Source organism: Chelonoidis abingdonii, chromosome 2, assembly GCF_003597395.2.
Source record: "Chelonoidis abingdonii isolate Lonesome George chromosome 2, CheloAbing_2.0, whole genome shotgun sequence".
Classification (NCBI taxonomy): domain Eukaryota; kingdom Metazoa; phylum Chordata; order Testudines; family Testudinidae; genus Chelonoidis; species Chelonoidis abingdonii.
Window position 1 is genome coordinate 97,301,409 of NC_133770.1, and position 26,187 is coordinate 97,327,595.

The following is a 26,187-nucleotide window of genomic DNA, read 5'->3' on the forward strand; positions in this document are numbered from 1 at the left end:
AACAAAGACCCCGCTCGGGAAAACGTCCCCATCCAGGACAGCACTTACACATGTGCCCTGAGTTAAGCACATGCATATGGTGTTTTCCTGAACTGGGGCCAGAGATGAAGTGACTTGTTCTATGTCATGGAGTCTGTAGTGGAGGAGGGAGTTGAACCCAGTCTCCTTAATCTCAAACCAGTGTCCTAACCACAAGGTCATCCTTCCATTTCCAAAAGTACAACAGTAACTAATACTGGTGCCAACAGAAAGAACTCCTAATCTAGTGGCTTCAATAAGACAATATTCTTCTCTCAAAAATGTTATATTAATTTAACTGCAATAAAACTATACACCCTATTTTACTGACACTTAGTAAAATCTCTCTCTCTTTTCCTCAAAATACAGCCACCTTGAGACTCCCTGAACATGAATGTTCTACAAAGCATTTTAGGAGTTTGTAATCCATTGAGCATATTTCTCTTAAACTCACTCACTCACTCATGCCCGTCACCCCAATCGGGGTATGGGCCGCCAACCACAGATCTCCAGAGTCCTCTATCCTGGGCCATTCGCTCTAGCTGGTTCCAGGTATAGCCCATTTTTTTGCTATCAGCCTGAAGGTCGCGTCGCCAGGTGTTTCTTGGGTGCTTGCGTAGTGTATGTCCTATCCAACCCTACCTTCTCCTTCTGATTTCTTCCTCTGCTGGGAGTTGACGGTCGTCTGTGATTACTGGCATGGTTGTTCTGCCAGCCGATCAGGAGAATCCTTCGTGATGGCAGCTATTAGAAGGTCTGGGATATTCCTGTGGTTGTTTTGGTTGTCCTCCAGGTTCAGGCTCATACAGTAGGCGATTCACATTGGAGTCTCATTTTATTGCCAAGACAGCTCTCTGGAGCTCCAGATGTTCTTAGCTGCAGAAGGCTACTCTGCCTACCAATCCTTTACTTTGATGTCCTCTGTGCCACCCTCTGGTCGATGATGGCTACCTAGGTATCTCTTCTAGGGGCTTTTCCATTCAGTGTTACTGGGTCTTGCTGCCTGGAAAGTTCAGCAAGCCAGAACGTCCCGTTAAAGGACACAGCAGGGCAAGTCTATAACAGCAATAGAACAAAGAGGAACACAGGGCGGAGCACTTTGAGGAACTCCTGATTACCCAGCACCACCACTCCCAGACATTAAACCCAGCAACGAGGGACCCCCCCCCCCCCCCCCCCCCCCCACATCCCAATTAATGCGATAAACCGAACCAGAGATTAGATCAGCAACGCCATCACCATGATGAAGAACCAGGAGCGCGGTGGACCTTAGATGAACATCCCAGACAGCGCCTTGGAACGAGATCCTGGGATTGTTTTTTTTTTTCAGTGGTAAATTGCTGTATCCCCTCTTTGAGAAGATATTGGGAAGAAGAGTGATTCCGGCAGACTGAGAAGAGGATATCTCATCAAAATCCCAAGAAGGAGACCTTAGCAACTGTGCCCATTATAGAGGTATCACACTCCTGTCGTTTGCCCGTGGACAAGGTTCTTTCTTCAAACGAGTCTCTTTAGAGAGAATGTAAGGATGCCGATCGATCCACAGTTACCGAGATAAACAGGCAGGTTTCCGGTGCTGAACAGATCGATGCCACGGACCAGATAGCAACACTTCGCATCATAGTTCGAGCAGTTCTGTGGAGTGGACTCTCGTTGTCCATCAAACTTTCTTGACTATAGAAAAGCGGGCCGACTCTGTTCGATAGCTTTGGATCTGAGACCCCCTCTGGAACTCCTTTCGCGGTTACTTACGGCATTCCAGCAAAGGTGGTTCATCTGGATTCAAGAACTCATATGATGGTATAAACACGTAGAGTGGACCCATGGGAGGCAGCTCGACTACACAGCCTTCCAGGTGCGATCCTGGAGTCAGACAAGGATGCTTGTTGTCAACCCATTTCTCTTTCTCCTCTTTCATTCGATTGGCATTATGAAGACCTCCCTTACGAGCGTAGGAATGGAATCCAGTGGACTTTTGTGCGACCCAGCTTTGATGCCTGGACTTTGCTGACGATCGTAATGCACTCCTTTCGCACAGTAAAGAGCAGATGCAAGAGAAGACCAACACTGTGGCAGCCATGTCATCACAGGTTGGCCTCAACATTCACAAGGACAAGACCAAGATCCTTAGGATTAATTCCATTTCTCTTAAAAGCAGTTGTTAATTTATTTAGTTCATCTTCCACACAGCTATAATATTGAATTGTCATTATAACACCACCAAAAACAATTTAAACTCAATGGGAGTTATGTAGAGAAAGAAAAGAAAAGTTTCCTAGACAGAGTTTCCCCCGCCCTCTCTCTTTTTCGTTGAGGAAGGTATTTTAGGGCTTTTCTTCCCATAAATCCACTTTCTGGCAGCTAGCACTCTCAGTATTTATTTTTCAGCAGCAACAGCAGCAAAATCACTTCCTTGCATTCTCTACAATATCCTTCATTCATCTCTCTGTTTTGTACTGACAGATCTCTCTAGTTCTTTGTTACAGTATAGCAGTGTTTAAGATGCATATCCCAACATCTCCTGCTTGTATAATGTATCACAATATAATATGGCTGCAATAAAACAAGCAAGCTAAACCTTCTCTGACATCATCACATTGGGTACTGGACTTGACCCCTCTTTCCTCACCATTACAGAGAAGGGGTGTGCAAAGCTCTGCCACACTGGAGTCTTCTTGGTTTCACCACTTTGTTTCTTTTATGGTGTTTTAATGAAAGAGTCCTCAGGATTTTTCTAAATGTTGAATAAGGATCCATGTGCCAATATTCATCCACTGTGCTGCTAACTGTTGCAACAGTAGGAGAAGCCTGCTGAAATGTATTTGTTAGTAGCTTGTTCGATGGGATGAGCAGAGGACTTTTTTATGTTAAAATTGAGTCAATGTAATTCAACTGGATTACTGAACACCATTCTGTGTATTTTGCACTATTAATACATCAGCCTTCTTGGAGAGAGCTTAGAACTCTTCTGTGGAGTGCAGCCACTAAAGAGAATAGACTAGTGTTTTGACTTAATGGTACCTGTCGTGCAATTAGCACTAATCCTAATTACATATAATCCCAGTCTTTAAACTATGTATAGGAACCCTCAATCATCTGAATAAAGATATCAAAAAGACTACAGCAACAGCATCATCAATGGGATGAAATTTAAACTGATTTTTTCCAGCTATCAAATACTATTTTCACAACAATTAAATGAAAAACACTTTTTCCACAAAAAACAAAAGTTTCAAAGGGAACAAATTGTTCTGTACAGCTAATTTATACATGCAAAATGTGGGATATTACCAGTATCTATCATATAAAAATAACATGTTCAACTTATGTAGTTATTTCTTCTTGAAGATATAGAAGAGTTTTACAAACATTTGCACATTATATTTGACACTACTGCAGCGGATGTAGGGAAGCAGCATAGCCATTTTTTTTCAGTATCAAATAAGAGAGGTTAAGTGACAAACCCAAGGTACGAATACACATTAATAACCCAACCTAATACTGTACACTAAGATTTATATTTAACAAGGAACCCAGAATTAGTGAATGTTATATATGTGTAGTGCAAATAAACACTCCTGTTATAAATGGCAATGAGTTGGGTAGATTGAAAGAAGTCAGCAGAGGCTGTGGCCAATAAACAGAAGGTCGCTTCTCCCAAATAATCTATAACTAATAACATAACTGTGAATAAATTCCATAGCTTCAAACCCAGGAGGATTCAGGAAGACTATTTCTACTGCATTAAATCTTAATTGCTTTAATTGATGGATTCTACTTATCACCAGCACACAAACTGCCAACAGCTAGATTTAACCTGAAAATCCAAACTTCTCATACTAAGAAGTTAATTATCTTGTATAAATGCATGTGTATCTTTCTATGCTTCACGTATTTTGATCCTTTATGTCTAGAATCTCAGGTATAGCTGTTAAATATTTTTATATACACACATACATGGATTAGAAATACGATTTACTTGCATAACACTACACAAGTGAATTCTAATTCTTTCCTTCTCTCTCCCTCTCTGTGCCTGAAGATGCATATGGTGTTGACTGAGGGGAAAAACCCAGCAAGTTACATATATTATAATATCTGTTTATTAAGTGAAGACGACATCACTAGTATGAGAGCACTCATCTATTGAATATCACTACATATATCAAGTACATTCAAAAACATCCTACATCCTTGTGAGTAAGTCATAGCTGGAAATTACTTTGGCTTGGTGAATGCTTCAGCCTGCACCCTGTTTAAGGTAAATTACCCAGTGCCTGGACACAGATTGCTATAGTATTTGCTCTTACTTCACTTAAACTGGACCTCTCAGTATTTACTGACTGACATTTTACAGCTTACAAAGCAATCTGCCTTTCTTGTCTGGTACTCCTCTTCTACACAACAACGCAATGCCAAACAGCTGACTATCTGGTTTCTAAAAATGGACTATGCTGCAAACAGCATACTGACAATTTAATAATTTGTCAAAGTAGTCCAACCAGCTATTATGAAGTACATATTGTAGGGTTCAGAGGTAAAGGTCATCTGATCATTCAAAAAGCAAAGTTAAACTGTATTTGCTGACACTAAAAAAAAAAACAAGACAATTAAAAATAAAAAAAATCTAAGACATTCTGTGGCAGACATGCTTTTAACATACAAATTTCACTGCTGTGCTTGTAACAGCAGTTGCAGCTTTATGAGAAAAATGCTATTTTTCTTCCCATTTGAGAATTGTTCAAGATCTCTATTCTATTTCTGTATCAGAGACTGCCATAAACTGGAAGTGAAACAGAATTTAGAATAACTTGTTTGTGATGTGTCAAGCAGTGGAGCCTATGAACGCTGCCCTGGAATTCTAGTACTGAAAAATTAGTTTGAGGGTTTAAACTAAGTGTTTGCCAAAATGCCAAAGACTTTTTGCTATTGTTATGGCATGCAAGATAAAGGGTCTAGTGTTCAAACTTGGGCACCGAAATTAGATGCTCTTTAAAAAAAAAATGCTTAGAAAATGTATTGGGGACATCCATGTTTGAAAATTATTCCTGGTATCTCCAGCCTCTCTAACAACAGAAATGTATGCCTAATTTTTTAAAAACTGACTAGCAATTTTGAGTGCCCAACTTAAGACATCTTAAAGGGACATGATTTCCAGAAAGAACTCAGCACCCTTAGCCTAAAAATTACACTCCTTTAAAAGGTGTTTCCTGTTGGGCGCCCAAAAATTGTGGCACTCAAAATCACTAGTCACTCTGAAAAATGTAAGCCCTAGAATTAAGTGATTGATTCCATGAGGTGATGAACACCCTTATCTCTTACTGTTTTCAACAGGCTTGTGCATCAGCTGGAATGTGCTAAGTGTCCACACCTTCTAGTAAGATAGGCCCACAAAATCTTAATTAACAAACATATACTGGATCAGTGTAGGTAACAGTAACTCATCAATATCCTGAGAAGTGCCTTCACTAATCACTTTTTGATATTGGTCAAAGCAGAAAGTGTAAAGTCTCATCAATGGCTTTACCAAGAGGAAGAGGTCAGAAGAGCAGAGCAATTTAAAGTACTGTATCTTTGAACAAGATATAAGTACCCAATAATATGGATTTGGAACTTACATATCTTTCAATCTTTCTTCTCAGTTTATTTTGCCTCTAACACTCTGAATACGTGGGATACTTGTGTTGTTCACTTAACCAATAGGTTAGTAAACACCAGCATTCTAAGGGTTAAGTGAAGAATACCTTTTTTTCAGCTTTACCACCCTCATTAGCTAGCTTGCACCCTGTTATTTGTAAAGATTAGACCCTTTTTTCCAGGCAGAAGTTTACTGTCTCCAAGAGCACACTATTGGTCTTTTTCCCTTGCCTTGAAGCTCGACTGCCTGCTCTGGCCAGGCATGCCCTGTTATTTACAATATATTATTATTATTTCAGGGTCACCATCATTTGCCAAGTGCTCCATTCAAAATAGTACTGTACTTAATTGCAGAGTTAAGAGAGGACAACCTATTTAGTATCATACCTATCGCCTCTACTTGAGCTAATATCAGCACTTCCATAAAACATCTATACTTTTCAGGAGAAGAAAAAACATTCATTTCTAAAAACCTGTTTCTGGATGACAATATGGGGCAATTATTTTATCCACATTTTCAAGAATTCTGCATTTCTTATTCAGATGAATAGGTTTAACATTGTAGTTACAATTTGTGGAAGTGACAGATTGGCTTTGCATTTTAATTTGACCACAGCACAATATTTTTTTCTTTTAAAAAGCCTCTGAAGTGTCTACAGAACATATTAAGTTTAGTAGCTTTGTAGAGCTTGTACAACAAAAATAAAACTTATTTCAATGTCTAATCACTTTAATGGCTTCTAAAGGAGCCATTGTTGTTTACTATGTTTTCAAGATATGCTCATCCACAGCACCACACAATGAATCCTACAGGTTTTGAAGATCCACTCAGTGCTGGGATCAAGATTTTATGATTGCATACCCTTAAACCCAGCACATTACATAGGCTATGGCAACACCTGCAGATGTAGAGTGCCAGGAGTTAAATCAGCCCTGGGAGACAGCAGTAGGGAACGCACTGCCATGTGTTCACACTGTTAGCTGCAAGCACAGTGGCATGGCTACGTTAGCAGCTCTTGCAACGCCACAGAGAGCAGTGCATTTTGGTAGCTATCCCAGTGTGCAAGTGGATGCAGCGTGCTTTTCAAATGTGGAGGTGGAGTGTGATAGGGAGTCTATTGTGTGTATGTAGAGGGAGAGACAATGTGTTTTGGGGGGGTGTCAGCATGCAGTCTTGTAAGTTCAGATAGTGGCAGCGGGAAGGTGAAACCCTGACATCGGCCCCCATCTCTCTTTCTCTCACTCACACACACACACACACACACACCTGCCTTGGCAGCAGCAGCATTCCACAGTAATGGTTTGCTTTGTGTCCTGGAGCAGATAAGCATGCCAGCTGTCAGAAACGGAGCTTTGAAAGGGGATATCTGCATGCCTGCAACTAAGTTCAAAACAATGAGCAGAGTGGCCACTTGACTTCAAGGGACTATCGGATGCTTCCGCAGGCCAATCACAGCGCAGTAATGTAACAGGTCATCCACACTGACACCCCGGCACTCCAGCCCTGGCACAGCAAGCTCTATGCTTCTAGTGGAAGTGGATTACCAGGAGTGCTCCAACTGCAGAGTCAAGGCGCTCTAAGTGCCTTGCTAGTGTGGACACCTCAGGAGTTAAGGTGCCTGGGGCTCATTCAATGCATTCTAACTTGCAAATATAGCCAAGTCCTTAGATTTTTTTTTTTGTCTATTATTTGCCCACAATATTCACATAATGGATTATAATAGCTCCTTGGACATTATGAGATATTATATGCCATATCCTTTATGAAGGACTGATTTCTCTCGAAGTAAATAGCATTAAGGAGGCGGCGATTAATAAACATAGGCCCTGATTCAGGGTATTAAGCGTAACACTAAAGTAGGTGCTAAACTTTAATATTAACAAAAAGGGAGCGAATTAAATGCATATTTAAGTGCTTTCGAGAATAGGGGCCACAAACTCTACTAAAATAGTGGATAGACCAATGCAAGCAAAAAAATTAAAGGAAAAACCAAACAAAATGATTACATATTTGTTCATTAACTATTGTTCTTCAAGATATGTTGCATATGTCCATTCTACTTCAGGTGTGTGCAAGCCAGAGGACCAAAACCAGAGGTCTTTTTCTCATAGCGGTATCCACCAGGACCAGGAGCAGCTCTATGTTTTTTGCCACCCCAAGCATGGTAGTCAGGCAGCCTTCGGCGACAAGCCTGCAGGAGGTCCGCTGGTCACGCGGATTCAACGCAATTTATGCAGGTGATCTGCTGGTCCCGCGCCTTCGGCGTACCCGCTGCCAAACTGCCGCTGAAGCCGCGAGACTGATGGACCTCCCGCAGGTGTGCCACTGAAGGCTGCCTGACTGCCGCCCTCACAGCGACCACAGGCCGCCCCCTGCGGCTTACCGCCCCAGGCACACGCTTGCTGCACTGGTGTCTGGAACCGCCCCAATTAGGACAGTGCATGCACCATGTGCACATTTGCTCTGCTAGCTGAGGGTATAAAGGGGTGGAGCCACCTTGACCCTGCCCTCCATTTCCTTCACACCCAAAGCTTGTATTTCTTGAGACTCTAGTATAGAGAGGACGGAGTGTGGGTCAAGAAGGGGTCAAGCAACATCTTGTAGCACAACCATTATCTAACAGTTATGTAACTTTTTTCTTTGAGTATTTGCACATATCCATTCCATATCAAGTGACTCTCAAGCAGCTCAACATGGAGGAAGGTATCAGAATCTACATAAACAAGGACCACTTTCCCAAATCTAGCATCATTCCTTGAGGCCTGGGACAAAACATAATGAGTGGTGAAGGTCTGAACAAAGAAACAAGTCACAGCCCTGCAAATGTCACTAAGGGGTATGTGACCTAAGAAAGCAGTCAAAGCTGCTTGTGCTCTTGTAGAGTGTGCTAAAACTCTTTGAGGCAGTGGAACCTCAGCAAGATAACACAGATGGATATAGGAAGGGATCCAGGAGAGCCTCTGCAAAGCGATCGGTTGTCCTTTTATATTGTCAGCAAAAGAGACAAATAACTGTGGAGACACTTGAAACTGCTCAATCCTGATCTGTTAAAAGGCTAATGCCCTCTGGACATCAACTTATAAAGATGACTAAAAATGCCATGAGTGAGGTTTCGGAAAAAAAGGTTAATAAGTATATAGGCTGATTTGGATGAAAAGTCAAACACTACTTTAGTGAGAAATGTAGGGTGTGGACACAAACTAACTGTATTTTTATTTTTTAAAAAATGTATTTGCATATAAAGCTGGAAGTTCTGCTGCTCCTGGCTAAAGTAATAGCCACCGTGAATGCCACCTTCTTTGAGACATGAAAAATGGTGCATGTAGACAAAAGCTTAAAAAGGGGGAGCCCCTATTAAAACCCCAGTACCAAATTTAGATCTCATGATGGTGTGGGGTCTTTTATAGGAAGGAAGAGCCTGTCCAATCCTTTTAAGGATCTAACAGTCATAGGGCTGGAAAAAACATTTCATCCTCCTATAAAAGGAAGGCCTGCTGAGAAAGTTGCCAAATGAACTCTCAGAGAACTGGCAGAGTTCTTTTTTCCTTTGGATGAAGCAGGTAAAACAGAATGCACTGTATGGGATCCTGTGAAGAAGAGGTACTTTTCTACTGTGACCACAGAGAACCATTTTCTAAGTTAAGTGCTCATGCTAGTTAAGAGAACATTCTGAACTTCAAGGAAACAGTATACTGGGGAGTGAGCCACTGAGCAACCAGGAGTCAGTTGTCGGCTGAGAAGGCTGGAATGCAGAGTCTGCCCATGGTGCAGCAAAACTATGTCTAAGACCTAAAGAAGGCTTAAGGATTTTCAAAGTGAGAGACTCAAGTGTTTGGTCAACCAATGTCGTTGAGGCCAGCCTGGTGCTATAAAGATTAGAATGTGTGATGCTGTCTGTGTTTCCATATAAAATTCTTGCTACCAAGAGAATAGGAGGAAAGCAAATAGAAGTTTCCCCCTCCAGGAGACTAAAAAGATATTTGTCAATGACCTCAGGCTGTTACCTAATCTCAAACTGAAGAGGCAGCCTGCTCTGTCGGGAGGTGAACAGGTCTATTTCTGGCATTCCCCAGAATCTCTGCTGAAAGTTCTGCTCAGACGATCCACCAGACTGTTTTGGATCTCTGGGAAGCAAGCATAATTGCATTCTTAATGCAGAAAGTCCAAAGGTTCAATGCCTCTTGGCAAAGGGTTTTGATTTGTCACCTCCCTGCTTGTTCAAATGGAACACAGTAGCAGTGGTGTCCATGATTACTCTACGTTACAGCACAACTTCTGATGGGGGGAAGAAAAATCTGACAGGCCAAGTGAACAGCTCCAAGTTCTCAAACACTCATATGGAGAAAGATCCTGATCTGACCAGAATCTCTGAGTCTGGAGGTTCCCTAAGTGAGATGGGAGATGAAGCATCTGTGATGTCCTGGAGGGCACAGATGGGGCAAAGGGAACCCCTCTGCTTACACTGGCAGGGTTTAGCCATCAATCCAGCGATGACAAAACACTTACTGGTATGCAGCAAAGAGTCCTGTGGCACCTTATAGACTAACAGACATATTGAAGCATGGGCTTTCATGGGTGAATACCCACTTCGTTACTGGTATGGAAAGTCAACATCTCTGCTGGATTACGAGAGTAGTGGTAGAACAGCTTCAACCGCCTCTGCATAACTTTGAGGTGAGATCTTGCATGTTGAAGCACATATGTACAAGCTACCATGTTGTCTAGAAGTCTCAGGGAATTCCTTGCTGCTGTATGGGGATAACCCTTCAAGTCCCTGTACAGGTTGACTATCACCTGAAACCTGGCCTCAGTGAAATATACTCTCGCTGTGATAGTCGAGAACCGCTCTTTGTTGATCAGCAGTCCTGAGATTCACTACATTCACTGCCATGCACTTTGTGAAGACTCGAGGTGCTGACAAGAGGCTGAAGGGAAGGACAATAAACTGCTAACAAACAGTTCCTATAACAAAAACCTCCTGCAACTCTGGTGAATAGCCACACAGAAACAGGCATCCTTTAAAGCAGAGGGCAGAGAACCAGTCACGAGGGTCTAAGACTGGGATAATAGATTCTAGTATAACCACATAAAACTATCTTTTTTATGCATTTGTTGGGGGTTTGCAGGTTTAAATTAGGTCTGAGGCTTCCCTTGGATTTTGGAATAAAAAAATAAACTGGAACCGAATCCATTTCCCTGATGTTGAGGAGGTGCTTCCTCTGTGGCCACTAACTGTATCAGAGACTGAACTTCTTGAATTGGAACACTCTCTTGAGAATCATCCCTGAAAAAGGATGTGGATGGAGGGTGAGAAGTGAGAAAAGAGGTAAATTGCAGGATACATGCCAGTTCCACCACACTTAGAACTCACTAGTCTGTTGTAATGTGAGTCCAAGCACTTATGAAACGGAACAACCTACTCCCAAAGGGAAGGGAAAATCAGAGTGAGTGGTATGCTGGCCTCAACTAAGGAATCAAATAGACTGTTTCAGTGCTACAGACTGTTTGTAGGTAGCAAATGGCAGAGGAGAAGGTGATTGAGTCATATGGCCTAGATAGGTCCACCAAAGCTATCTATTCTATCCTGCAAGATAAGCTGGACTAGAGTGTATATGCCTGAAGACTTTAAGGTTGCTGTAGAATCTTTAAGAGAATGCAGAACCTCATCTGTCTTTGAAAATAATTTTGGGCCTTCAAACGACAAATCCTCCTTTGTCTGTTATGTTGTACTTTGGTTAGAATGCCAGATGATTATAGCTAAGGAGAACCTATCTGGAGCTGGCTTAGTTCTGAACTTGGTATCCATCTTCTTGTCTGATTCTGTCAGGGACTTAGCACTCAAACAAGAGAGCCTCTTCTTGTTAGAAGCATTCAACTTCTGCTGTTGCTTGCGCGGTAACGGAGACAGAGAATCATACCTTCTCAACAACACAGAGATGTCACCAAACCTGGCGTACGGTCAGAGCTGGAGTACACTCTGAATCCCTGTGTACCAACAGTTAGGTGCCAAGGATGGGCATCAAGCTGTCTTCATTAGGACGTGTTAATCAAACGTCCCTCCACTTCTTAATCCTAGTCTTAACCCCCTCCTACAGATAGGGCACTTATGTCTCACATGTTCTTCTCCAGACACAAAGCAGTGGGAGTAAGGATCACTGACAGGCACAGGTTTGTTAAATTCAGAACAGAGCTTAAAACCCATGTTCTTAGGCATGGCCCAGATCAAGCTTAAAGCTCAAAAAAAAAAAAAATGAAACAAAAATGTTCCTAAAATGAGTACCGCTAATTACAACAATAAAATCTAGAAACATTTTCTCTAACGGCAAAATGTGAAAGAGTACAAAAAGGACAAATGCTCCAACTATCGACCGCAGGTGGTGAGAAGGAACTGAGGGTGTTCAAGGCAATTCACCTGTTTATGCCCTTGGCTAGCAGCATGGCCAACCACAGGGCACACACTCTGCCCCACTGGTACAATTATGGGAAAAAGATCTCTGGCTTTGCCACACTGGCTTGCAGATACCTTTAAATAGAAGGGACATGTGCAAACATTCAAATGGTAAACATCCTTCACTCTTTCGGAAATGACTATATGAATAAACAGGCTTGGCAGAATTAAATTTTTAGGATTTTATAATTTATAATATCAGGCATGTTTGTATTTTTATCCATTTAAATTTTCACAGCTGTGCAATATTATGGGTTTTAAGCATTTTCTCTATTTTTTTCTATTTTTCTATTTTCATCTATTTAAATTTTCACAGTTGAGGGAAATGATGAGGGTTCAGTCAATGGGTAGGAGGTCAGACAATTATTTAATGACAGCAGACACTGAGATTCAAAAAGTTAAAACTTTATAACCATTAAAACACAAATTGTCAAAGTCATATGTCAAAATATACAAAATACATGGCCTGAAATCAAAATCTAATAGGTTCTCAAGCATCATTTTTCTTGTTTTGCCTACGTGGAAATTTCAATTCTCTATGGAAATATTTTCGGTTTGCATGTGTATGGTGAAAACAACATTTATCATCATTTACTGATACAAATCTAATCCTTTCAAGCCTATGTATAATGTAACTAGAAGAGAATGAAAAAAAGTGGGAGTACTCCATGCAAAGTCTTTCTTCAACAGCTGCATCTCAAATGATCAGCAGTGAAAGAGTTAAAGATGTTAGCATATAAACTATTATTAGGTACCAAAGTTAAAATTCTGCAGGGATGGGTGAGGGTATTTCATGATTTTCAAAGCTATTATTTCTATATGCTACTCAACAGGTAACACCGCAGTTGGTCATATTGAAATGGTTTTCGTCACATCTGAAAGGCTACATTTGGGGGTTGGGGGTAAATGAAAGGTTCTGCCGAAACTAATGGGACTACCCTAATAGTGTTGGTATTGCATGCCATCTCTGCTCTAACCCGAACATGCAACAGATTAAGATCCAATTGTGTAGGGCCTGTATGTTCAGAGCTCATTACAGAGCTGTCGTAGCTTTCCTACTCCGATTTGAACCTTAGCGTTCATAACCTGAGAAGCTAGCATGAACCCCTCTAAGCTTAATTACCAGCTCAGATTTGATCTCGCTGCCACCATCCAAAAATTCCAGGGTTTTGGCCCCTCTGTCTCCCACCCTTCCCTGGGAACCCAAGACTCAAAGCCTTGAGTCTTACCACAAAGGGAAATAAAACACTTCCTCGCCCTCTCTCTCCACCCAGACTTCCTCTCTGGGCTAACCTGACAGTTACTGATGCAATTTCTTACATCACAATACCAAGAAGCTGTGTCCTCTATTCCACAAAGAGACAAACCCCAATACAAGGAACAGAATATATCTATCTCTTTCCCCTCCACCAATTCCTGGTGCTGCAGAGCTCTACCCTCCGTAGGTCTAACACAAAGAGAGAATTCCCTCTTCCTTCGTTAGCTACCCAGAGAGAAAACTCTAACAATCTTAAAAAGAAAGCTTTATAAAAAAGTAAAGAAAAAACACATAACATCTGATCTCTGCATAAAGCTGACAATACACAGGGTATTACTTAGAAAGAAAAATATGAATAAACAGACTTACTCAATAAGAGATACAATTTAAACATTCCAGCAAACTACACACATGTAAATACAAAACAAAACATATAAAAGCCTATTGTTTTGCTACCTTTGTACTCACAACTTTGAAACTGAAGATTAGAAGCTTGAAGATAGGAAAAAAACCCTCTCATAGCCAAGAGACAGACAGACAGACTCAGACCCAACATTCCCTCCCTGAGTTTTGAAAAAATCTAGTTTCCTGATTGGTCCTCTGGTCAGGTGTTTGGTTCCCTTTGTAGGTGAAAGAAACATTAACCCTTAGCTATCTGTTTATGACAAGAGCTGGGTATGATTTTGCAAAGACTGCATTTTTTGTGTTGGGCCACAATCTTAAATTTAATTACAGGGTTTTAAAAATAAATACATATATTAATAGATTAAAATTACAAATTTCTAGGGCTTTTTTTAATTATAAATGTTAAATATAACATGCTAAGATGTCAGTTAAAGTTTTCCTGAAGAGGAAATTTTTTTCTCAGCGAAAAATGAATAGGAAGAGGGGGAAAATGGGCATGCATTAGGAATCAGTATACCATTTCCCAGACGGCAGAATATAAAACAGCCTGTCAAGTAATCAAAGATAACAAAAGAGATGTGTTAAATCCCTGATGTTTTTTCCGTTCAGCATCAGGTGAATCCAAGTTATTTTACCACCTGACAGAGCTTCCGCATTTCTATGAATTCCCAGTTTCTCTCTCCACATCACCATTAGCACCACTCAAATGCTTGGCAACTTGGTTGTTGGGAGAGACATACACATAATGTGCATTATCTAAAGTAGTGGTCTCTAAATGGTGGGTTGTGACCCATCAGTGGGTCGCATGAAGCTTCTAAATGGTTTGTCGGCCCAGTGTGGACGGGAGGGGGAAGAAAAGGTTGGAGACCAAGCCTACCTCACACACCCACCATGCTGGGCTGGGCCTGGCTCCCCACTCTGGGCTGCAGTGCCATTCACTTGAACCTGGCCTGAAGGGACAGCCAGGCCAAACCTGCAGTGATGCTATGACCCCTTGCGCCAAGTTGCAATGCCCTGAGTGGGGTACCATGCCCAGCCCTGTGGAACAGGAGCTGCCGTTGCACGCTAAATGCCGAGGGAGCTCATTCTCCAAGCCTTCCACACACCCTGCCTCCGCTTTGCACCAAGCTGGGATTTGGGTTGAAGTGCTAGGGTAGAGGATGTTGTTTGGGAACCACAAATCTTAAAGGTGGCTTAACGATTCATATCATAGCTATTTTATTTATTTTAAATAATGAGTAATAGCAATAAATTGTACTGCTGATGGAAAAGAGGTTATTAGCAGCACTAGAACTGCTGCGACATCTGGCAAGGCAGATACAGTTTGATGAATCTAAAACTGTAAATGTTCACTTTTAATTCAAAAGAAAGGGTCACAATAAATGGCGACATGAATGTAACTAATCACCAAGTTGCACTGTTTTAATATTTTTTTTTCCTGTTTTACCCTAAAATGTATGAATGATATAGGGTCAATTCTGGAATGTATGGACAATGATGTTGGATGTCAAAATTACATTATTTGGTAGGTGAGGAAAGAAACATCTTAGTATTAACTTTAGAAAGACCAAATTGCCTGGAACCAAGGGATACAAAAGAGACAAAATAGTCCATCCTTGACACACAAAGAAGTTTAAAACTAAGGGGCCTAAATTCTATCTCACAACTGATTACGTACTCCATTAAAGCACAAAAATGAAAACCCAAGACCAACTTAAAGGACAAATGTATTATGACCCAGTTTGGCATACATTGTTTTTATTCATACAGGAAAGGAACAGAGCCAGAAAATAATACACACCACAGAAGATAACACTATGAGCCAAATTCTGTTTTTATGTGAAAGGGTTGGAGGTATGAAGATTAATTGGCCCATGAAGTCCAATTATTCTCATCAATATTTTGTCAGAACACAAAACTATTTTTATTATTATTTGTCTTAGCCCTGGTTTTTAAATCGTTAAAGTGTCCTTCATATTTAAAAAAAGAAGTGCTAATCTTTCCCTCTAAGGCTTAACCTTATGTATTTTCATTTTGCTTTTCTGACAGAATGGATCAAGAGAAGGAAAAAATTGCTCCTCTCTTCTAGGTTTTCAAAATCGATACATTTAGTAATTTTTTTAATATATTTATATATATTTATTTTAACAGAGGAATCCATAAATATAAAGAGGAAGGGAAGAGAACATGTAAAGTCATCTATAATATTGAGACAGCTTACCTTTTTTCCTCCTGTTACAAACTGTTTGCAGTGGGATCTTACAAACTGAGGGTGGACAGCAACAATCTTTAAAAGGGGGAGAAAAAGTATAATTGCTGAAGTATTTGTTTATCTGTTAAATTGCGACACTGATCCTGTATCAACTGTCACACTATGCAACCTTCACCCATTATGGATTGTTACAGCTATACCTCTTTTACTAGGTAGAGAGATGAAAAATGGGTCTTTTTGCATTAAGATGCCATGGAAGCTCCCAACTGGCCAAAACTCAGTATTGTTGGAAAAATGTTATCATGGTTCTCTTCCATAAAACAAAGTCTTACACCAAAAGAACTGCCCTCTTTCCCGCCAAGAAAAAGCCACCTGGCTCTTCATGCAACCCTGCTATTGCTGTTCTCTGAGGACAGCCAATTTGTCTATGATAAGAGGAGCATAACTTAGGTTTTCCCTTACTACAGAGGGCATCATCATTGGGACACCATCACCCACCACTTGAGCCCAGGACAGATTTAAGATCCTAATCAATTAAAAAAATATTGACCTAGCACTTATCAGAACCATCAAAATTTATAATCGCAGATCTACACAGAGATGAATAGGTTAAGACAGGAAACTGAAACCTGACAATTTCCCCCTTACGCTTTGCTTTTTGTATCTTAAAAACATCAATAATACCCTAGACTGTACAAAATCTAGATCAGCTTTTCTCCAACCTAACCAGCTCAAAAGCTTTTGGACTGGGACAGATAACTATTTTCTAGAGATTTAAACAACATGAAGTCAAAGAACTAGTATTTTTTAGCAAAAGAATCAGTGTGATCCTTATTTTATTAAAAGCACCAATAATGTACTTGTTAAGGATTAAATAAGTACTTACTTTAATAGGACAGTCAAATGTTTCATGAAATTCTTCTCCTGAATATAATCCAAATACCTGCACCTAAAGAGACAGTTAAAATCAAATCAAATAATAATCATTCTGACAAACACAGAGAGGTGAATGAAAACGCTAATGCTTAACATGCTTATTAAAACAATGCAGTACACTTAAAAATTCAGAATTATCTGAAACTTCCTTGGATTCCATTAAGGTCTCCTAGGAAACTAAACAGTACCAGAGTGCTTCTTTGCAATTAGGTTTTACAAGAACCACAAAAAATAAGAGTTCTTTTTGCTTCAGGCTGATCACTTCCGTTAAAACAGATACTAATTTAATAGATATGAAAAGCATTCACATATTTTTAATAGAACTCAATGGAACATATATTAAAAGCTTTTCTTTTCTGAAAAGCTAAGTGCCTTTAAAAAAGAAAAAGTTAATACAGTTCAGCTTCAGAGATGCTTCTTAGAATCCTTCAAATCTTCAAAAATCTCCTCTGGACTATAAAGTAAAACTAGCATGAAATCTAAGGCCTAGTGTACACGATAGAGTTAGGTTGACATACCGCAACTTACATCAACCTAACTCTGTAAGCGTCTACACTACTATGTTGCTGCCCACTACACTGACCTAATAACTCCACCTCTGCAAGAGGCATACCACTTAGGTCAATGTAGTTAGGTCAACACAGTGCCTGTGTAGACACTGCATTGCTTACATTGACTGCTGCGGCCTTTAACAGTCCGAGCTCTCAGCTCTGCCATCCTGGACAGCCCGGCTCTGGAGATCATCCCAGGGCAACAGCTCCAGTGGTCAATCTTGGGTGGCAGGGCTCCAGTGGACAGCTTGGGCTGTCAGCCCCCACAATGCCCCACTTAAGTTGGTGTAAGCGCTCCTGGTGAGGACGCGCACCACTAGCAGGAGGAGGGTAGTGTGAACACGAACAGCTGATTTAATTACTATGGTGGCTGTAGGTCAACCAAACTTAAGTCAACTTAATTGTGTAGTGTAGACATGCCCTAAACACCACAATTTTCATGGCCTTTTCTAAAAGCATCCAGACGTACTATGTTTTTTCTCCTTACACTCAGGAATTCCTTCTTTGAAAAGGTCCCTCTCCTCTTCTAGTGAGTTGAAGTAACTGTTGGCAAATGCTATTTAGTAGTCACCACTGCAGTTGCAACTATATACAATAAATGTTCTCCTTCAATCAGAGCCAAGCACACTACATACAGCTACAGCAAACAAAACTATATTCATGACAGTAAAGATGTTTAATAGTTTTAAGAACAGAAAATTTTTTTCTTCTCTTTAAAGAACTGATGAGAATAATCGAAGCCATGAATGCAACAGAAATGATTTTTTGCAATGAAGATAGAAGATTTATCTTTCTGTTTTGTTCTATCTAAATAATGGTGTCAATGATCATGTGAATGAAAGGTGAAAAATATTCCTGGAGAAATGTGGATAAAGACAACACAAAATGGAATGAATGGAAAAAGAAAACATTATCTTAAATCCTTGTAAGTGGCACTACCCCGGCCTAGAGAAAGAAGAGAAGGGTGCACGTGTACTTGGGGATACTTATTTCAGCTCTGTAGATTTGGGAGCCAGAAGCTGTAACGGATTCTCCTGTCTGCTTCTAGCAAGCATCATACACACTTGAGATCCCCATACATTTCAAGTGGAGGAATGAAGGAGATGCTCAGGACACATATGCCAACAACAGAATGAGTCTTGGAGCTCTCTAGTAAAAATATATTTACCAGGATGTTCAAGAGATGCTCTTCTGGACCACGGCATTTTCTCATATACTGTTTGGGCAAATTAACTTAGTCCAAGTTTATTTAGCTCAGGGTGTGGTTATCTTGTAAACAAGGAGCAAACAACAGTAATATTTAATAATCACTGTGTAGGCAAATGAGCAGCAACAGTGTACATACAGACTTGGACAACAGACCCTAGTTTTCCAAGACCCACAACCCTCTCAACAGATTTTATTCTGCATGTTCAAGGAAATGGACTCAATTCTCTCACTGGCTTTTTCATTTTTGTCTTTTATGACTGTAGTTGCCCCTTAGGAATCTTTCAGAAAAAAGTAAAGGATCTTTAGAATAAAGCTGGACAGCCACCAGTGATAAGCCAAAGGAACTTTAGCTCAGTATGTCTCCAGGAATATCTACTCATGGTACGAGACAACAAAGAGCTAGAGTTGTGATTCCCTCGCTCCTGTACACACACACAAGCTAGCTCTCATCAAGACACCATGAATATAAATAAACAGCACAGCTGTGATAGCACAGTCAGCAGCAGCAGTGGCATGGCTGAGCCATGCAGAGTACATACCCACTGATTTCAGAGGAGGTTGTACTTGACACAGCTCAGCTGCGCCTGTGCTCTGCTACCTGTGCTACTGCAGCTATGCTGCTATTTATACTTGCACCAGCTCATTGACAGCTAGCGTAAGCATATGTACACGAGCAGGGGAATCACACCCCTCACTTGTAGTGCAAACATAGCCTTAAAGAGTGTTTTACATACTAACTGGGGCCAAGATACAGCTCCGGAGGCTTGGACGTTATTTGGAGACAGAGAGAAGCACCACAAGTCTGCAGTGATGGAAGTCAGCCAGTGAATTGTACAGACCAGTGGTACCCACACTTTTCCTGTTACACTCCCCCTTACCAGTAATGGAATGTGTCCACAACTGACATGCCCTCAGTCCATTACTGTATAGCCAAGGCTTCCTTGGCAGAGGAGCCTGGGCTGAAGGCAGAGCTGGGGACAGACAGGGAATGAGGGCAGAGCTGGCCTGGGGGTGGAGAAGAGGGCAGAGGGGAGCTGAGGCTAGGGCTGGAGCTGGGATGGGGGCAGAGTGGGTTGTGGCTGGGCGCAGAGCAGGACTGGGTAGCGCTCCCTCCCGCCCCCTGTGGGGGCTGGCCTGGGTCCTGCTGTGCAACCCCCCCAAACATTCCTCCATGCCCCCTAGGGGATATGCCTGACAGTTTGGGGGCCACTGGTAGAGATGAATGGGTGATATTCAAATTGACTCTACACCTACAATAATCTTTGGAGATGGAGGTTATTTTGGGGGTGGGGAAGGTATCTTTGGTCAATTGGCATAGCACCTCAGATTCAACAAAATAAACAAAATAATCAGATGCAGGCAGAGGAAGGGAAGGAGACCAAGGAGAAAGGAGGAAAAATAAGAGGTCAAAACATGAGAAAATCTTACCTATCTGACAAAACAGCCTGTATATTTCTTTTAAAAAGAACCACACACCACCATGCTTCTTAAATGAATTAAAACCGAATAACCAAAATTAACATCAGCAGTAGCTGCTAGAATTATAACTGCTCCTATAAATATGTAGCACTGTGTTGTCCATGCACACAGTGATACATGTTTTCGTCATTTATATTCATTCAAAATTTGGAAGTAAAATGGATCCAGTCAACTAAAGGGAAAATAACCCCACATTATAAAACGTATATTATGTTTACTCAGGGACCCTAGAGATCAGTTTATTACTCCTTAATGTCTTTTATTCTACAAAGAGAAAGTGATTCTTTTCAAATTACAAAGCTACATTGGATTTATCTAGTTCTACCTTCTGTCTCCACTCAGTTTATCACATTTTTAGGTAGTCTAAAAAGCATTCCACACTGGCAGACCATTATGTTTCACAAATCCTCTGTATCTGATTTTATAGACACCCAGTATCTCTATATCTGATTTTACACTCACTTTCTGGGCCTTAAGTATCCCAATACATGGTCCCTTATACTTAAATGGGTAAAAAGGACTGGACTGACAATCCAGTGCTTCCAGATGTAGTTGTTCAGTTGGTTTATGTCTGAGTTTCAAGTCTAAAACTCTAGCTCTAGAATGCTCACTGATACCAGGTCAAGTGGGCCTGGAAATATTTCATTGCTCTCCCCTGACTTCTATGACTAACTCAGGGCCAGTGCCCTTCCTCAGTCACAAAGGCTGGCCCAGTGCCAGGTTAAGGGTGAGAGAAGTAAAGAAGGAAAAATGGTGAAGAAAAATAAAGGTGTATAATTTAGAGGAATACAGAAGCTACAGAGCAGTTCATCTCAAAGTCTTCCTTCAGAAAATGAATCATACTCTTTGACTCTGTGCAGACTGACTCATGTCTGGGGAAAATACATTCCTCACCTTATGCAAAAATCTTTACCAGGGACTGACTGTAAGACTATACCATTTAATTCATAAAGAACACTTGAGGCACTGTAGCTGGTTCAAAACCTAGAGAGATTCTGTAGCTGGTTCAAAATCCATAGAGATTGTTCTTTGTTGCATTTTCTTTTATAGCTGAAGCGGATTCAACAGAATCAAATTTTTTGATAAATATGTTTATTGACTTTATCATCATCTGCATATATGTTTTGTACCTACACAATTAGCAGTCAGGAGGAGGTGGCACTCTATAAGTACTTTCTAGCCAGGTCTCCTGTAAAGGTTGGTGCTATGGGAAACTAGCTGAAGCTTGACTGACTCAGGAAAACTAAGATGAATTTCCAGTTCTGCTACAGACTTCCTGTGTGTCCTTGGGCAAGTCACTTTATCTCTCTGTGTCTCAGTTCCCCATATGTGAAATAGAGAAAGCAATGATAAAAATTATTGTTAATTGTGATTGGGATAGAGCACAGGAGCCCCAGCAATGGACCAGGCTTCCATTATGACAAGTATTGTACAAACATGTTACAAAAAGAAACTCCTTGCCTCAAAAAGCTTATTAAGTAAAAGATAAGACAGACATCCCTTTGTCTGTCTTGTCTACTTAGCTATGATCCTGCAAACACTGTAAAATTTTGCACAGTGATAGTAGTGCCACTGAGGTCAATGAAACAACTCAGTGTGTAAAATTAAGCATGTGTATAAGCCTTTGTAGGATCAGAAACTTGGATAGCAAAGCCTTCTGGGGAGGGACTATTTTCTGCTACGTGTATGAACACCACCTAACTTTGGTTGAGGATTCTAAAAGCTAATGCCATAAAAATAAAATAATAATAATAGTTGTAGTTATATTTTCCATACTGCCCCACTGCTGAGGGACAAGAGTAGTGTTAAGTAAAATGGTGAAGAAGAGGCAAAGCAAGTTGCATAGATTGTCTATGGTTTGATTTATTTTTTTCCTGCGCACATTGCATTATTCACACAATTGTTCTTTGGATTCCTTTATAGATTAAATTACTCTTCTGGGGACAAGCTCAAAAACTTTTGACTTCTGAAGCTTCCTAACCTTGAAAGTCTCCAGATGGAGATCTCCCTGCTCAATGTGGAAAGATATAATGTTCCTGGTCTTCAAGAAGAAAAGTGTTCAATATAGCACGCATATTTCAAAACTTAATTAGAAATGTGCCAGAATCAGAACTGGATTGTGAGACAGAGGCTTATACTATCTTTTATGTGTTGCATAATTGTATCTGCCAATGAGCATTTGGAGTCACAGGAACAAAAGCTTGACCTAGATTCCTGGTTAAAATATAATTCATTTTCCAAAGTAATAAACATTTTCTAAATAAAGCCATGTCTTACAATGCACATTAGAAAATAATTATTTACTGAATATTCAGACTACAGTACGTGCATTTCTGTAGATTCCTAAAATTTAATTTACAATTGTTGACATTAATTTAGTGAACTACATTGGTATGATTTGAGGTCGCATTATGCTATATTCTTATTTCAACTCTAATCCACAGACACATCACAGGAGTAATTACAATGGTGTATTATTTTTTCTTTTCAAAAACATTCAAACCCAACAATACTAGCACAACATATATGATTACCTTTAAACAATTACTGACTCTTCTATTATCTTGCTTAGATTACATCACCCTTGCTGAGTTTCTCACAGGCTGCAAAATTCCACAACCCTTTTTGATAGGCACTAGTATCCCAATTACTGGGTCAAGATACTAACATCAAGATATCTTTGAGAAACACTAGGTTTGGCTATATAAACTGGCTCCATGCATGAGAAGCAACACTCTTTTTTTTTTTAAGTAAATAGAAATTAAATGGGTTTGTTTCCTCTTTTTCCTATCACAAGAGCCAACATTAGTTTTAATTTACTGATCCTTAATGGATCAGCGGATTAGGATCACCAAACCCTGCCAAACTAGATTAGGGAAAACCAAGTTATACTCAGTAAGTGAGATAGATATTAAAAACTGATTTTTAATGCACTGTGTCTACTAGCAGTATTATTTTCAAGAAGTTTAAACACACCATGTGCATTAGAATTTTTTCACTGCAAACCAACATTAGAAGAGACTGCCACTGACTTACAAAAAAAAAAAAGACATTCCTATAAGTGGAAAATCAATCACTAAAACCACTAAATGTCACAGCTCAACATTCCAGGGAAGCAATGATAATTGTTAGTTATACACTGTACGAATGATATATGTCCACAGTCTAGGAAGTAGGTGCCAGTTTTTTAGGACTGTACATATATTGATTTTGCATTTATTTAATGTGGCCATTGTAAGACACTTTATTCTTCTGATAAACTATGATTGCTTATCAAAAGATTCTATAATTCAAGAGAAACATTCATAACGTGTGAAAATGAAAACTAGCAGCCCACAGAAATCATGCCACAAAATCCAATTTTGTGGATTTATAGCAGAAAGGTATTAAACTACTGTCTTGCAGGAGCAGCAGACTAGTCACTGAAGTATAACTGGCACAGCAGTAATGATTAAGGTGACATGTCCTCCTGCAACAGCTGTTAATCAGCTTAATACTGGTTACATTATTGACATTCTTGTGATTACTTTTCCTAAGGCACATTTGTGCAAAATATATTTGACTTTAATTATGAGTATTCATAGGTGAGTCCGGTTCCTGAAATTGAAGATCAAATTACTTCTAACACGGGTATTTACTGCACAGATATCATGCGGACCCAAAGTTTAGTATACAAACACTGCTGGGTGCCTCTTTAAATATGTAGGTGGTTTAAGTTGTACCTTGCCATCTTCTGAGCATATGCCCATATGTTCTCCACCTTCATCCAGGCTGATCTGATTTATCTTCACTGGGCTCTATAACAATAGCATGTAAACTTTAAGAAAAAGTTGCATCAATGATCAAATATCTTGCTTCCCCCCACCCCCCAAGAATTTAAGCAATAAAAATCTCTCTAGTGTTTTAGTTACATGAGTTCAAGAAACAAAAAAAGGTCTTTCTATACCAGTGCTAAAATATATCTTTGTTTCTAGTCTTGTGCCTAACCCAGAAACTTGACATTTTTCCTTATTACCTACTGCAGGGACTTGGAGATGTATGTAAAATGTCATACTTGTACAACTCATAGTTTTGAACCTGTACAACATACTCATTATGAGTCTCTCTTGGCATTGAGCAAATTTTTAAGAACACTTGAAGAATGTTACATCATAAGACTTTTCAGTTGTTCCAGTTTGGTCCATGGTGGTAACAGCAATTATTTTCTCCCTATAAATCTGTTCTTTTCAGTTCTACCTTTCACACTATCTTCAAATACACAGCACCACTTTGTATGTAATTTAACAGAAGCATCTGCCCTTCCCTTCAGGAGTACTTGTTATATCATTTTGAGTACAAATATTTATCATTATACATATGCTCCAGAGTATTTCAATCCAGCAAGTAAAAGTACATCTGACTATACTCAAGTATGTAAAACTTTATTGTGCACTATGCCAATCACAATCCCATGTACTGCCTAAGTAACAAATAAAAAAAAAGTCTCATTTCTTCTCGTCACTTGAGAATCTTCACCTACCATTTTCAAGATTCCTTAGACGTTTTAAAAGACTCTGCAAAATTGTCATGAAAATTTAAAATAGCCCAAACACAAAATACATTCACTGAAACACTTACTACAATGCTGAAATTGATATAAAAATGAATTGTATATTGTACTCACTTGTAGGGGTGGGGGGAAAACACCCTATCTCTTAGCAGTGTCTACACTAGATAAGGGAACCATCTGTAATTGCACTACCAGGATAGCAGTAATGTAGTGTGACTAATGCAAGTCATGCTATTTCAGATACAGTGTTGTTGTGTGTCCACACTTGCTGTTATAATTACACTGTCTTGTACCACAGTTCCTGGCTCAGCAGTCTAGAGGAGATATCTTAAGGCCTTCTAGGAGCCTTTGGGAAGCTTAAAGGAATTAGGAGGAAAAGGAATCAAACTCTGGGACATTCAGTTCACTGTCCCATCCCCAATTCTCCATTATTACCTTGGAAAGCATCCGCACACAGTATTTCTGGTTAGGTCAGCATTCCTATTGTAGGCTGCTCTAAGTAACCGCCTCAGATTCAATAACTTATCTATCCAGCTATGCATAGGTTGCTGCAAGCCACTCTGCCTTCTCACTCCTGTGTGCATAGAAGACATGACCTTTGGTTTCATATATGTTCTGCAAAATACTACAGGCAAGCATCATAACTGCTACATCAATCACTAACATGGTCATTCAAGGAGAGTCATCTCCACTGTCAGCTCAGTCTCCCAGAAATTTCATCACTATTCTGTATCTGCTGAGTATAGAGTTGAATCAGTATCTCTTCAGATTTATGTAATCTGGGAACGGTTTCATTAAGGGATATGCAATGATTCACAATGGGGATAAACACACCATTAATGTCAATGTTGTCAGGTGAGATCAGAGTCCCTTACTGCCTCTGTTTTCAAAAACTCTCGTATTATACCCTTTGCCTGCCTACCTCATGTACATATCCACCAGCCATTTTGACCTGTGAAGGCCCACATCGCTCATCTTTGAGGGGCACTCACATCTATTAATATAGAACTGGGCTAGGGATGGGAGGGGATACAGAATGGACAGATGGATTCCATCAACAGCTTCAGCTAAGTTCAAGAATCCCAACTGTTTCAAAACCCTGAATGATCTCTGGCACACTGGCCACCTTGAACACATCCTCCTGCAGCACACTATATATTGCCATACAAACTTCCACCACGTCACTCCCCATGGGCTTCCTAAACCCAAACTGGTGCTTAAAATCAATGAGCAACTATTCCAGGGAGCCAACACTGGGCAAACTGCCACTCTTTTCCACAGGGTGCTAGGCTCTCACTCTGGTAGATAGCCCCAGCATTCCTGTGCCAATCTCAGCACACAAAAAAGTCTCCTTCATCTTATATTATGCAGCCACTACCACTCATTGCAGGTCTCGATAACAACTTGATCCCACCAGCGCTGTTGTGGTCCAGGCCCTAAGCAGTACTCCTGCTGGTGAAAGTTATCCTCAAATATCACATATA

General features: G+C 40.2%; 1 protein-coding gene across 4 annotated transcripts in view; it reads right to left on the minus strand.

Moving 5' to 3' along the window:
- VPS41 (VPS41 subunit of HOPS complex) overlaps nucleotides 1–26,187 on the minus strand; it is a 172,026-nt gene that overhangs the window by 94,113 nt on the left and 51,726 nt on the right. For 3 of the 4 annotated variants that reach the window (XM_032797066.2, XM_032797070.2, XM_032797072.2), the window contains 3 exons: nucleotides 23,877–23,951; nucleotides 16,866–16,928; nucleotides 15,989–16,054 (listed from right to left, as the gene is read on the minus strand). In XM_032797066.2, coding sequence (XP_032652957.1) covers nucleotides 15,989–16,054; nucleotides 16,866–16,928; nucleotides 23,877–23,951 — 204 coding nt within the window. The remainder of the gene's footprint in view (nucleotides 1–15,988; nucleotides 16,055–16,865; nucleotides 16,929–23,876; nucleotides 23,952–26,187) is intronic. The other variant, XM_032797067.2, reaches the window with a different exon arrangement.